Source organism: Petromyzon marinus, chromosome 16 (assembly GCF_048934315.1).
Source record: "Petromyzon marinus isolate PM22_M1 ecotype Great Lakes invasive population chromosome 16, UKy_Petmar_22M1.pri1.0, whole genome shotgun sequence".
Taxonomy (NCBI): Eukaryota; Metazoa; Chordata; class Hyperoartia; order Petromyzontiformes; family Petromyzontidae; genus Petromyzon; species Petromyzon marinus.
This window is the reverse complement of record NC_133682.1, coordinates 10,596,214-10,610,530: the sequence shown is the minus strand read 5'-3', so window position 1 is coordinate 10,610,530 and position 14,317 is coordinate 10,596,214. Positions and strand designations below refer to the sequence as shown.

The following is a 14,317-nucleotide window of genomic DNA, read 5'->3' as shown; positions in this document are numbered from 1 at the left end:
GCGAGCGGATCAGTCAGTTCTCAATTAGGGCACTTGATTAGTCATTTAACGAGCGCCGAGTTCTTGTCGTAACGAGCGAGGTGAATGATGTGAATCAGATGTGAGTCAGAGCAGAGCCGGGAGAGCAAGCAGAACCCCCCCTCTCCGCCATATCCCAGGGGGGCTCGCGGTAACAGCGCACCGACGCGTACGCACACGCCGACACATACGCGCGCGCGCACACAGGCGAAGCAAGCGCATACGCACACGCAAAACCAGATGCAGTCAAGGCACACGTGTGCATGCGCAACCATGTGCGCCACGGGCTGAACACAAACGGTCTCACACGTGCTCTAGTGCACGTACGTGCGTGCGTGCGCGCACAACAAAGGCGCAGATCCACCGCATAGCCTGTCACAGACCGTTGGGGAAAGTGCTGCTCGCGAGCACCTATGAAGGCCGGCATGGCACGCAACAGGGTGGGTGGTTGGCCAGCACCACCAAATGCTGACCGTTTAAACGCACCGCACCAGATACTCATTTGAGGCTGAGTCGACCTAGGGGAGGCCCAGGACCAGTTCAGATGATCGTCACTGGTGTTGGTGGCCGTGAGCGGGAATCAAATTCAGGCCGCCAGGTTCGTAGCGCAGCGCGCTAACCGTTGCACTACCGCTCCTCACGCACACACACACGCGCGCATGTACACACGCGCACGCACGCACGCACAGAGATCCAGGTGCCCTCACAACCCTAACGTCCTATTGTGCCACCCACTCGCGGTTCCCACCAGCGGCAGAACACACACACACGTACACGCACGTGCGCGCGTACGCGCATACACAGTACCCTGTCTTTATTGTGCTAATTGAACTTGGGCAACCCGTGGTGCTGGTGCTGGTGGTGGCGGAGACCAAATATTTAGACAGTGTAAATTCTTGGTTGGCGTGGGGCTGTTGGCTGTTGTGCGGGCGATTGCCTCCTCCAGAAAGGTCAAATTATTCGCCCGGCAAACAAGGGGCGCCGCACACACACACACAAATACAGGGCCCCGGCCCGCCTGTCCTTTTTAAGGAAGAGGGGTAAGTGGGGGGTGGGAGGGAGGCGAGCGTCGTCAGAGATGCGCGCGCGTGTGGAAATTTCCGTATTCTGCAGGAAATCGCCGTTGAGGAATGCTTCGCCGTAGTTTGCGTCCAAAGCTTTAGGGTGAAACAAAAAAAATATATAGAGAGTAATGCCCTTTCTGGGAAAGGGTTGCAATACGAATGAACGAGATAATATTTGGGGGGGATTTATTTTTCCAGGAAAGCATCGCCGAGCCTCGAGACTTTTCAGCGGCGGCCTGCACTGAGACGTTCGGCCCATTTTTTTTGTCGCCGTTAAAGGTAGATTCAAGGATTGGCATTGGGCACCGGGACATTGGAGAGACTTGTCTCAGTCAGGGGAATGTGGCGTTTCCACCAACGATTTAGGGCCGCCATTGGAAAGACGTTCTGCTAAATGTTTCTTGTTTGAACAGGGAAACACCTTGATTGAATTTACCCGGGAAAAGCTGCAAGACTCATTTTTCAGGAGGTTACTGCGTTCGCATGTTTTGCTGGTGTTTTGTTCAAAGAGTGACTTAAAGGGTGCACGAGTGCCTCATCATCATATAGCGAGAGCTGCACTCCAAAAGTTTTTCCAAAAATTAATTCATTCAGCTCAGTCAATGCAACCTACATAATAAGGACATAATAATAATAATAGGTTTTCCCCCCTTTTTTCTGGCAACAAAACTGAAACCTTTTTACAAGGATTCATGTGTGCATTAACCACAATACTTGTGGTAAAAATGCAAACAAAAAACACACTCTGATAATATGATGCATTGTCCTTGAAACTGATTGGTCCACACCAGAGACGGCTTTCTTTTGAGCCTCGTCTCAATTGGTGCTAGACCAGAGGACGCCAAAAAGGCGTACAGCTCAAAGACAATGCCACTATCAAAGTAATGAGGGCTCGGGGAATGCATCCACATCATTAGACCCCCTTTGCCAGTACCAAAATATTGTAATAGGGTTTTTCCCCTTTTTTCTGGCTACAAAACTGAAACCTTTTGACCTGAAACCTTTGAGCTGTACGCCAGAAAAAAGGGGAAAAACCCCATTATTATATTTTGGTACTGGCAAAGGAGGTCTAATGATGTATATATAAGGACACGCACAATACGACTTGCATTGGCACGCATACATACATACACGTGTGTAGATGTATGCGCACTCGGTGCGTGTAGAGTGGCAAGCAATGGTGGAGTGGGTCGGACCTCCCCTAGGTTGCCTCAACCTTCAGATGAGTACCTGGATGCGGTGTGTTAAACATCAGCACTGCAGAGACAAAGGTGGCCGGATGTGGTTGTGGGCACCCGGTCATGCCCCTCCAAAATGTAACCGACATCTGCACGTGGTATGGGCCTGCTTTAGTTCAACTCAGCATAAAACGCCTACGGGACCAAATTGTGTTTTGCACTTGGCGGTGCCATCAGAAATAGGGGGACAAAAGTGGTCCGGCGTAGTTCTGACCCTCGTGTGCCACGCCTGCCTTAAAAGGTGCTCATGAACGGTAAGTTTATCCTGGATGAAAATGCTAACTTCCTTTTTGATGCACACAACGTATATGTGAAGACCCATGGCGTATATACAAACGATAAATGTGCACTTAATACTTTTACGTACACACATTGTAAATATCCAGCACTGGCCGTGAGTTAATTTAGCGTACACAAACATACTTTGGACATCACACTTAAAAGCATACAGAACCAGGTTTAACGAACCTGTTGGACTGATTTAAGTGACATCAGCTGCTTCATCATCATCAGCAGCAGCAGGAGCATCATCGCCACCGCCGCCACCACCATGAAAAATTCACAATCAGTCCCGCAATCATCAGCTGGCACACACCAACGGGAGGGAAGAGCACAAATAAAGTGCCATACTTTATGTCCTCACGACACAAGATAAATTAAGAGAGGGCACATGAAACATTCCGTGGGGGGGGGGGGGCTCGCGTAAGCAAAGGCAACGTTTCCCATCTGCGCGAGCCAGTTTTCTGTTTACACGCACCAACAAAAATATTTACGTCGCCTAAAAGCAACGTGGGTTACAAAAGACTCACGGTGATAGCTATCGCCGTGAGTTTGCCCGTAGGTTTACGAAGCACGACCCACAGTGTCTCAAATGATGACTGCGATCTAAGCATCGCGGTTACGGCGGTAAGGTTATGTTTATGAACGTTGTATACATTCTTTTAATTAAAAAAAACAATTCTCCGATTACATTCCGATTGAGCCACGAGCGTGGAAGATGACATAGTAGAGCTACTTCTCGTGTTTCGTAAACAACAATGAGCAACAAAGGTCACCTCATGGAGGAGATTCAGTCCCACCATAGGAATGTGGAATTTCCATCACAGGCTAAGGGCAGCGAATGGCGATGAGCAACCACCTCGTTTGAGGAGGGAGGCACTTTGACTTTTTTACTTGCGTGGGTTTTTTTGGTCTTTTAGTTGCTGCTGATCCGCCTGAGACAATCAACTCCCCTGCATTTGAGAAAACGGGTCAAATCTCAAATATATATTTTGAGTCCATCAGCCTGTAGATTTTGCAGACGAATATCATACAGCAGCATGCGTTTAAGCAAGCAAACTCAGGACCGGTTTCCATCTTCTGGATGTCATCAGCAGAGTTAGACTTGAGGGCTAATTTGACCTCTGACCTATGACCCCGACACTGAGAAACAAATAATGGCGTGACTCTGCAACCAAGCTAACGCGCCGGTTAAACCATTTTTTTACTTTATTTATATGTGGAGGCAAAGAACGGAGTTCTACTTCGATATATAATCCTGTTCTCTAGGGGGTGCATCATCATCATTCAAAAAGAGGCCCTCAACCTCGCTGCTGACTCAGCAGCGCTTCTGAAACACGGAGGACATCGGGGCCCCGGCCGCCCGGCCGCTCGGCCACCCGCCCACCCGCCTGCCCACCCGCCCGTCCACCCGCCCGCACACCAGCCCGCACGGCCTGGCCTTGTCATCAGACGTAAAGAAGACATACATGTGTACACGAGCGGGGCCGTGATGAGCGTGCGGATTCTCCACGGCGAATTAAGAGCCCTCTCATCCTGGGATGCCGGAGGGATTTGGGGGGGGGGGAGGGGAGGGAATAGAGATCACGTTAACCGGTCCCAAGGTAAAACATTTTACAAGTGGCAACTTGGACACGCGCCTCAGTTAGCGCTGTTGTGGGGTTCCGCACGTCAGCACCTCCGCATTATGCGTTCACCGCCGGCTTGAGACGTATACCATCTTGTGCCTGGCCCGCTCGGCCAATTCCCAAAAGCCTCTTCCCCCGCTTCCCCATCCCTTTACCAACCTCCACCACCAACACTACCACCAGCAGCAGCAGCAGCATTAGCAAGCAGCCCCGCACAGCAATGGGGCCAGCTGCCAATCAAGGCAGCCCAGGCATTTCCTATGCCCAAAGCACGCCCAGCTGCGACCAACTCTTCTCAGTAAGAGACCTCCTCTCTTCTCAGCTCCGACGCACACACGCAAAACACATACACACATGGCCGGGTGGCGTTAAAGGACAAAGATCCCCCGTGTCGCCTTAACAGACTGTAGGGGCAAGTGCTGCTAGCGAGCACCTATGAAGGGCGGCACGGCACACGAGGGGGTGGGTGGCCAACACCACGCCCGGCCGCCTTTGTCTCCCGAGTGGCGATGTTTACACACCGCACCAGGTACTCATTTGAGGCTGAGTCGACCTAGGGGAGGTCCAGGACCAGTTAATATCATCGTCACTGGTGTTGGCTGTGAGCGGGAATCGAACTCTGGTCGCCGGGTGCGTTGTGCCGTGCGCTAACCAGAACGCTACACTACCGCTCCCCTTATTAAAAACCACGCAGACAGATACCGACACACACACACAGGTCCCGGTGGTATTAAAAAAAAGGGACGGAGATGGATTAGTGGGCGGATCCCTCCATCTCCTCGGGGGTGTGGGCGGGGCACGTTGCGGGTGTGGGCGGGGCAAGTTGCGGGTGTAGGCGGGGCATGACGGGGGGTGTGGGCGGGGCATGGCGGGGGTGTGGGCGGGGCATGGCGGGGGGTGTGGGCGGGGGCACAGTGCGGGTGTGGGCGGGGCCCGGAGGGGTGTGTAGGAGGGGCCTCTGCGGGTGCGAGGGGAGGAGCGAGGGTGTGGGTGGAGACAAGAAAATGTATGCAAATGAGGAGAGACCCCGAGTGGGCGGAGCTCGCTAGGGGGGGATGGGGCGGGGCAAAGAAGGGCGCGCGCGGGTCTGCCAAGTTGGTTTTGATGGGAGAAGGGGAGGGGGGCCATGTGTTGTTTTATTTGGGGGGGGGGGGGTGGATGGTGGTGGATGGAGGGTGTAGGGGGGAGGGTGTAGGGGGGAGGGTGTAGGGGGGAGGGTGTAGGGGGGAGGGTGTAGGGGGAGGAGAGGGTCTTGGGGTTTTGGAGGTGAGCTGGAGGGTTATTGTGGGAAAACCGAGAGCAGAGGAGGGATCGGTGGTGGTGGCGCTGGTAAAGTTGGGGGGGGGGGGGTATTGACTGGAGGTGGCGCGCACTGCGCTAACGGCTCCCAGTGAAGGAGGTGAGGAGGGGCTCAAGAAGGAAGGAGGCTGGCTGGGTTTGAATAGCGAGAGAGGGAGGGAGGAGAGCGAGACAAGATAAACAGAGCGGGCAAGGGAGAAGCTGAGAGACCGCAACAGCTCGTCTGAAAGACAGATAGGGGGACAGGAAGACGTGGAGTCACAGAGACAGAGGGGGGTGAGGGTCAACAGATTGGTACACGCAGAGACTGCGAGCCACATAGGAGGACGCAGAGATAAGAGAACCGATAAACACAATCAACAGTCAAAGTGTCTGCGTGATGAAGCGGGCGTTTGATTGTCTTCGTCTCCATAGGTGGCCACGAAACAGCAGTGGAAACTCCACATTCCCACATGGCCGGGAGGGTGCAACCACTGCTGACTTCCCGTGAAGCGGTGCTTATTTTTTTATCGACCGCTATGGAATTCCGGGTTTCATTTGTACGTATGTAGAACTTATTTCGCACCGTACGCAGCCATCCGTGCAAATCAGAGGTGCGGGGGGAAGGACAACAAAAATGTTAAGCCCGGACGTGGATATTAATCCTTGACCCCACACGGACAACAGCCATAAAGTTGACACAGTTTACATACGGCAGTGGGAAAGACACAGGACAATACTCGAGACCCTTAGACAGACACGGGGACAGCGAGCGAGCGAGTGCTCGTGAACGAGACGCCAAGTGGAAGTGAACGAGCGAACAATGAGCAAGCGAGTGCCAAGAGTGAGCGAGCAAATGAATGGGTGAGCGAGCGAGCGAGCGAGCGATTCAGCGAATGAGCAATTTGGGTGGGTGAACAAAGCGAGAGCGTAGGCGAGCGAGCGAACGATGGGTGGCGAAAAAACTGGTCGGCGAAAGGTGGAAAAAAAAGATGGAATGAAATATCTGCTGTAAAGAACGGCAACAAAAGAAGAAAAATAAATAAAAATGAGGAGAGTTCAATTTGTGCTGAATGCGCACGGGGGAGCAGCAGCGGAAATCGCACGGCCAAGTGCACGCAGAGGCACGCTCGCAAACGGGACGGGGATAAACTCCGCGAGCCTTCTGGAGAGAGAGGGGGGTGGGGGGGGGAGTTACATCTTGAAAACCTTGCACAAAACAAGAAGGAATAAAACAGGTAAGGACAACGAGAGCAAGATAGAACGACGCGAGGGTCGAAGAGAGACCCTCACGTCGCTTGAGCTACGAGCGGCACGTGAAAGCCAAGCGTCAGGGGCGAGCGCGGCGCGATATTTTGCCGGGGTGAATCGGAGCGCTCACAAGCCGTCGATCTCTTTCACCGAATTTTCGGCGACAAATTTTGTCAAATCGCGAGCGGGGGCTAAACGTTCCACCGCCCCATCCTCCGTGGGTGTGGCACCAACCGGCCGTGTAACAGTTACGTGTTTTTTACCCTCTGATCGTGTTATTAAATCGGGCTTTGTGTCCCTTGCTGCAATTCCATTTCTGTGAAACTGACCACAAAATATATGAACCGCACTGCCAACACAAAATGGAATCTGGGAAAAACACGTACAGTGTTGTTGGTGTTTAGCTTAAAGGCCAAAACGCGATGAGTAACTCGATCAAAGTAAGCACTGCTTCACGTTGCCACTGCAAGAGATTTCTTCTCAAGTGACTCAAGGATTCATAATTACCGCATCATCAGGGCAGTGAGCTGCGACCGCTCAGGGCAAGGGTTCAAATACCACAGTACGCCACGCGTCCTCGTTAACCCAGCCACCAGACCCCCTCCCCCCCCACACACACGCACGCCCGTGGCAGCGTGACGCTGCCAATGACGACGCTCGCACAAATACCACAGATCGATTGCTTGTCACACGTGGGCCTGCCTGTGGTCCAGCGCTCTGGATCCACAGGTCCACAGCGCTGGTTTGCACATCGCCGCACAGGTGTTGTGTGAAACTCCCTTCCCGTGGGCGTCGAGGAGTAGGCCATACCCCACAGTTCACCAGCAGAACATGGTACATTCAAAGTGGGGACTAAACATCATCCGTCCCCGTCTGTACAGGGATATGGTGTTGCCCCCTCGCACACGTGGGGTTTCCTGCAACTTCCTGCCGTGCGCACGAACACCGATTGATTCGCTGAAAACACCCGAACGCAACTCCGCGTTTGTGGATTGCGCCTGCGTCTTGCGATGCAGTTTGCATGAAAACAACTAAGGGCCACGCTTAACGACATCGCCGTCACCGCTATCGTGCGTAGAGCGAAGGGTTTCGACCGCACGGGCGGGTTGTGACGGGCGACGTGGGGGGCGATCGGCCGACGCGAAAGGGTGACTCGCCTGCAGCAGCAGCCTCTCGGAGGCGAGCAGCGCATCCCTGCGAGCGCCCGCCGGGTGCTCCAGGGTCTGCGCCGTGGCCAGCACGAGCTGCAGCAGCGCCGCGTGGCCCCCCGCGTCGCCGCGGGGGAACGCGCGCGCGTACGACTCCAGCTGCTCGCCCGTCACCTTGCCTGCGTGTGGACACAAGGGCGAACACGCACGTAAAAAGACAAAGATCCCCCCCCGTGTAGCCTCAACAGACTGTAGGGGGCAAGTGCTGTTAGCGAGCGCCTACGAAGGCCCGCACGGCACACGTGGGGGGTGGGTGGCCAGCATCGCGCCCGGCGCGCCTTTGTCCCCCCCCAGTGGAGATGTTTACACACCGCGCCAGGTACTCATTTGAGGCCGAGTCGACCTATGGGAGGCCCAGGACCCGTTCAGATAATCGTCACTGGTGTTGGCCGTGAGCCGGAATCGAACTCTGGCTGCTAGGTTTGTAGCGCAGCGCGCTGACCGCGACACTGCCGCTCTCCACATACACACACACATACGCATCCGTGCGCACACACACACACACGTACATACGTACGCACATCCACATATACATACGCATGCGTGCACACACACACGTGCATGTACATACGCACACACACAGACACACACGTACATACGCATGAACGCATGCACACACACGTGTATGTACGCATGCGTGCATACACACACGTACTTACGTATCCATGCACACACGCGCACAAGAACACACGCACGCGCATGCTTCAGGTGCAAGCACCTATTAAGGTCGGGTACTCATTTACGGCCGAGTCGATGTAGGGGAGGCCAAGGATTAGTTCGGTCGCCAACGATGGCCGGGGGTTCGCAGTGCGCAGCGCGCCAACCACTGCGTCACCACTCCCCCCCTACGGAGCAACAGGCGCACGCAGTTCAACGCGAGCGGCCGCGGGCACTTGCGAGTGGCTCTCGAGGGGGCGAGGGAGCGAGGGGCGCTGCGTGGGCAGCAGAGGGCGCTAGGCCACCGCAACAGGCAACTTCGGCGAGCACCATCTGCTGGGCCCCGGGTGGGGGATGGGTCGCCCGTGAAGGCGTTTGGCACTCGAGTGTTAAAGCTGCGGCGTAAACCCTCCATCCCCCCCAGATGCTTCAAGGACAATTAAAACCCTTCAGCACCGTGGTGACACACGCTCGAGTGCCACGCACATGTGTTTGTTGTTGTTCGTTCGCTCGCCGGGCCCGGGGTGAAGTGGCGAATCAAAGATCTCGGCTCAACAATGTTGGGGGGGGGGGGGGCGGTGGGGAAAGGCTGCTAATGCACCAGATTTCGTCGGATCGTAGAAACTAAGCAGGGTTAAGAGGCCTGGCTAGTCCTAGGACGGGAGGCCGCCACGGAACACCCGGTGCTGTGCGCAGGCGTGGACCACGAGGGGGTTGGGGAGACGGCGGGATTCGTGAATCGGTGAAGGGAACGCTGGTCCCTCGTGTGCGCGGGTTTTCTCTGGGCACTCCGGTTTCCCGCTCGGTCGTGGCACTGGCGGAGGAAACGACGGCGGTGGCCCTATGGAGATGCTTCCCATGAAAATGTGGAGTTTCCACTCACGGCGAGCACCGGAAATCACTGGCTTCAAATCCCTTTGACGTCTGGACATAGGCCAATAAACTAAACTATCAACTAAAGCAATTTTTTATTTTACCAGGTAAGGCCCACCGAGCTCTTTTTCAAATGGAAGCTCAACCAAGTGGCTTATCACGTGGGAATGTACAGCAGCCAAATACGCGAAACGCGTGTTTCTAAATGTGCAGGGGAAAACCCGGAGGCCCCGGAGAAAAATCCACGTGACCAAAGGGGAGAAAGACGCCGCAAATTGCAAATATACAGCAGGAGTCAGGGTCGGGATCGAACCCACGACCTCCTGTACACCAGGCGAGGTAACCGACATCTCGCCACCGTGGCGACGAGCATCATCGAGGGGCGCGTACGAGTGCACCCGGGTCCGCACTAAGGCCCAGGTCTTACCCATGGCCATTTTGAGCACGAGGCCGGCCTGGCCTGCCCGCTCCACGACCTGCCGTCGCACCTCCATGACGGCCTCCTTCTGCTTGCTGTAGAGCATGGCCTCCCACAGGGCCTTCGTGCCACCGTCACTGAGCGGGGGGGGGGGGAAGGTGCACGGCAGAGAGAGGAGGGGGGCGTGGGAGGGGGAGGAGGGGTGTGGGACGGAGGGAAAGGGCGAGACGGGGGTTGGGAAGCAAAGGCATAAGGATCAGAGGGTAAAAACGTGAGTGAGGGAGGATGAGGGGTGAATGGGGGGAGACGGAGAGAGGGAAAACCACCAACGTGAAGATGGCAGGCAGGCAGATGACAGACACCAGGCGGGCACAAGCAGACAGACGTGAGGAAAGGAAGCAAGCACACAAACGAGTACACAGACAGGAAGATCGACGGGCAGAGGAGGGATATGGTGAGACAGACAAAAAGGCAATGAGTACATGAATGACAATTAAGGGGAGAAGAGAAGAGACAAAATGAGAGTGAGAAAGAGACAAGGGGAGGACAGGGAGAGACAGAGCAAGACAGAGAGTGATGCACGTGGCAGACAACATGAGATTCTACTGCACTGCAAGTACGGCAAAAGTTACTTAGGTCAGAGCATTATGTGCCATCAACTTAAATCCACTGCCTCTACTCACACGACAGCAACTGTACGTTACAAACAAAATCTTCCAATTGCAGCAACCACGGTTACTACATCATTGGTAGTGGCCTTTAACCAGAAAATCCACGTTGAACGTCAAAATTCATTTTCAGGAGATTCCTCCGCTGTTGATGTTTCTTTCCACACGAGACCAACAATTCATTTTATGGACGCACGACAAGAAACAAAGGGAGGTGAAAATTAGTTCCAAAATTTGGATGAAAGCCAAAACCTTATGATGGTGATGGCGATGATGATGATGACGAAAGATGATGTCCTTATGTAGGTCTAACTGGGCACAGTCAATAACGTTAACATTTGGGATTCGGGTTGACATGCAAGAGTACATCGAATGTCCTCTTCTTGTGAATGAAGTCACAGGGTCTTTACAATCCACCGAGATTCAGCAGTGGGTGGAAGATTGGGAGAGGACTGCACGTAGATGGCAGAGAGATGGAGACTGTAATGCGTGGAACGTGGACACGGTGGCGAGATGTTATCTGCCTCGCCTTTCATACAGGAGGTCGTAGGTTCGATCCCGACCCTGATACCTGTACATTTGGAGTTTGCGTGTCTCTCTCTCCCCGTGGTTGCGTGGATTTTTCTCCGGGTCCTCCGGATTTTCCCTCCACGTTCAGAATCAACGTGCGTTTAGAGGATTTGGCTGCAATACATTTCCACATTGATACGCCACTTCGTTGAGCTATCATTGTGGCCAGGATGCTTCTGAAAAAGAGCTATGTAGCTCAGTGAGAGCCTTACCTGGGGAGAAGTAGAGTGGACGTGATGGGACGGTGTTGGGGGCGACTACGTATGGTGCGAAATAAGTTCAACATACATACATACAGAGCATCCCATCGGTTAACTATCAACCAAAATAAATATTGGTTATTCCACTTCATCATTGTCGTCGTCGTAATCAGCAGCAGCCATGATCCATCCACTGCTGGATGAAGGCCTCCCCAAGCCATCACCATCTCTCATGTCTCGCAATGCATCAATGCATCGATCCATTGAGGCAACTGCACACGAGCGAACTTCATCGCTCCGTCTCTGCCGTGGCCGTTCTATGCATGTACGTATGTATGTAAAACTTATTTCGCACCGTTCATAGTCAACCGTGCTATGTGTGTTGAACTTTTTTCACACCGTACGTAACCAACCGCGCTATGTGTGTATGCTGAACTTCTTTCGCACCGTACGTAGCCAACGGAGCTAACCGGCGAGTGAGCGAGCGAGGCCGCGAGTGGCCGTCAGACAGAACCCACGTCTCACACGGCGGCGGTGTGGGAGGAGGAGAACGTGCAAGCGAGAGGGAGAGCGAGACGCACGAAGGAAAATTGAGGGGAGGCCAGCGGCAAGGCCATGGGTGAGAGAGAGCGCGCCAATAAACAAACGTCCGTCACCCTCCTAAGGCTTTCCAGAGCCCCACGCGCGCCAGGGTGAGGAGCCTGGGCGCTCGCTGGGCAGAGCCGCGTGGATTAACCTCTCATCCATCTTGCGGGCAGCAGAGAGCGGTCGCCGCAGCCTAGTCTGCCACACGGCGAGCCTTTGTTTGTTTGTTAGAGTCCAGGCTCAGGCCTCTCCGAGGGGGAGCACACAAAGAGAGACAGAGCACGGCTTTCATCTCGTGCGCCACCGCACCAGTACCGGCGAGATTCCCCCTCGGCGTCAGGAACCAACCGACGGCGATTTACGCGCGCTGGTGTTCATCGTAACCGTCAACAGCCAAGGTCTATCCACTGCTGGGTTGAAGGGCCTCTCCCGAGTCATTGCCACGGCGACGCAACAATGCATCGTGCTCTTGCGCAAGAGCTGATCTCACTGCCTCATCTCAGGAGGGAGGGGCGTGCGGGGGGGCGGTCATCCTTCAGATGTGATCCCTCCTTTAGCTGCCAATCCATTACTAATCTTAACCATCGGCCATATCTTGTCCATCCAAAATCCCAAAGGTTAACACTGCCCCAAATGACCACGTGGTGATGCTCATCTCTGTGAGTGGCCTCCCAAACATGGTGGGAAATCCACCTTGCCATTCAATAGGACTGCTGTCGACATTTTATAAGGTCGAATTCATTTTCTCGAGCCTGTGTAGGGAAAAATACTGTACTGCAGAGGATGTTGTTGTAAAAACGACACAGCCATTCAAATGGCAGTCTTAAATATCAAAAGGAAAACCGAATAGGTGTGCCAGGTTGTAAGCACACAAATTATAAACGCAACTCCAACCAAAAAATTTAAATAAAATTGGCAAAACAAACCCAGCGCTGGAATATCTGCTATAAAACTACAGGCACGAGATATCTTGCACCAAAGAAATAATTGAACCTCGTTGGGCCCCCCCCCCCGCCACCCTCACTTTGGAGACAAATTGAAAAGGAGTCTTCGAACTCAGCGAGGGCCCTGTTTTGGGTAAGGATACCTCGACACAATTAAGCGGTGAGATTACAACAACGGGCCAAGCCCCACGATGCAATCGAGAACTGCGGGGGGGGCAGGGGGGGGCGACTGGAACCCGGAAGTGAAGTTAACGGTTTTGGCAGCCCATTTTATTTTGCGGGATATAATGCTCGCATGTCGTTCGCGGTGAAGGCCACATAGATGTCTGAAATTTCCAGCGAGCTTTTCCAGCCGCAGCCGCCATCTGGCTTTGTATGGGCGCGCGCGCGTGCGCGTTTGCACGGGGAGCGGTGACGCGGTGGTTAGCGCGCTGCGCTTACGAAGCTGGCAATCCGATTCGCGCTCACGGCCAACAACGGTGACGATCATCTGAACCGGTATTGGGCCTCCGCTTGGTCGAATCAGCCTCAAATGAGTAACCTGGTGCGGTGTGTAAACATCGCCACTGGAGTAACAAAGGCGGCCAAGTGTGCCGTGCCGGCATTCATAGGTGCTCGCTAACAGCACTTACCCCCAAAAAGTCTGTTAAGGCTACACGGGGGATCTTTGTCTTTTGTTTGTGTGCACGTGTGCTTATACACGAACACGCATATACACATACACACACATTCACCCCCTCCTTACTACCCTGCCAGTTACACTTACTGCTGTTGAACTGTGATGTCCACTCCTACCACCACCCCCACCGCAAAGGCTCACCTACCCACAACCTCCTACATAACACACAATAATCATTAGTGTCATTGTGGAGAATATAACACACAATGGAGAGCCATACTAATACAGCTCTTTCACAGATCTGTCCCTCCACAGACATAGAAATGGAAAGACATACAAATGGAAATATTTTTTTAAAAAGTATTGTTTACACAGCCCAATGGTCCCCCAAAGCCTTATGGGAGTGTGCACTCTCAGCAGCAGTGACTGCAGTGACTCAATACCAGTAAATTCTGGACTGGTTTCGACAGCACAGTGAATCATCAGATGTTAACTCCCTCGCCTGGTCGTGGGTTCGATCCCGACCCCGACGCCTGCTGTATATTTGGAGTTTACATGTCTCTCTTCCCGTGATCACGTGGATTTTTTTCACCGGGTCCTCTGGTTTTTTTCCTCCACATTTAGAATCAATACGCGTTTCGGGTAATTGGCCGCTGTTATGAATGTCCACGTGACAAGCCACTTCGTTGACCTATCATTTGTGATAGCCGTGTCGCTTCTGAGAAAGAGCTGTGTAGCTCAGTGGGCCATACCTGGTAAAATGACAAGGTTTAGTTTAGTCAATCGCGTCTGCTTGATCTCCAACAAGCAGCTCTTACA

At 53.7% G+C, this 14,317-nt stretch overlaps 1 protein-coding gene across 3 annotated transcripts in view; it reads right to left on the bottom strand.

The window, feature by feature from the left end:
* SCFD2 (sec1 family domain containing 2) overlaps positions 1-14,317 on the bottom strand; it is a 130,825-nt gene that overhangs the window by 101,431 nt on the left and 15,077 nt on the right. For all 3 annotated transcript variants that reach the window (XR_012941829.1, XM_076067501.1, XM_032955181.2), the window contains exons 3-4: positions 9,922-10,049; positions 7,914-8,083 (exon numbers count right to left, since the gene is read on the bottom strand). Coding sequence is in view for 2 of the 3 variants with exons in the window: in XM_076067501.1 (XP_075923616.1) it covers positions 7,914-8,083; positions 9,922-10,049 (298 nt within the window). In the remaining variant the exon portion in view is untranslated. The remainder of the gene's footprint in view (positions 1-7,913; positions 8,084-9,921; positions 10,050-14,317) is intronic.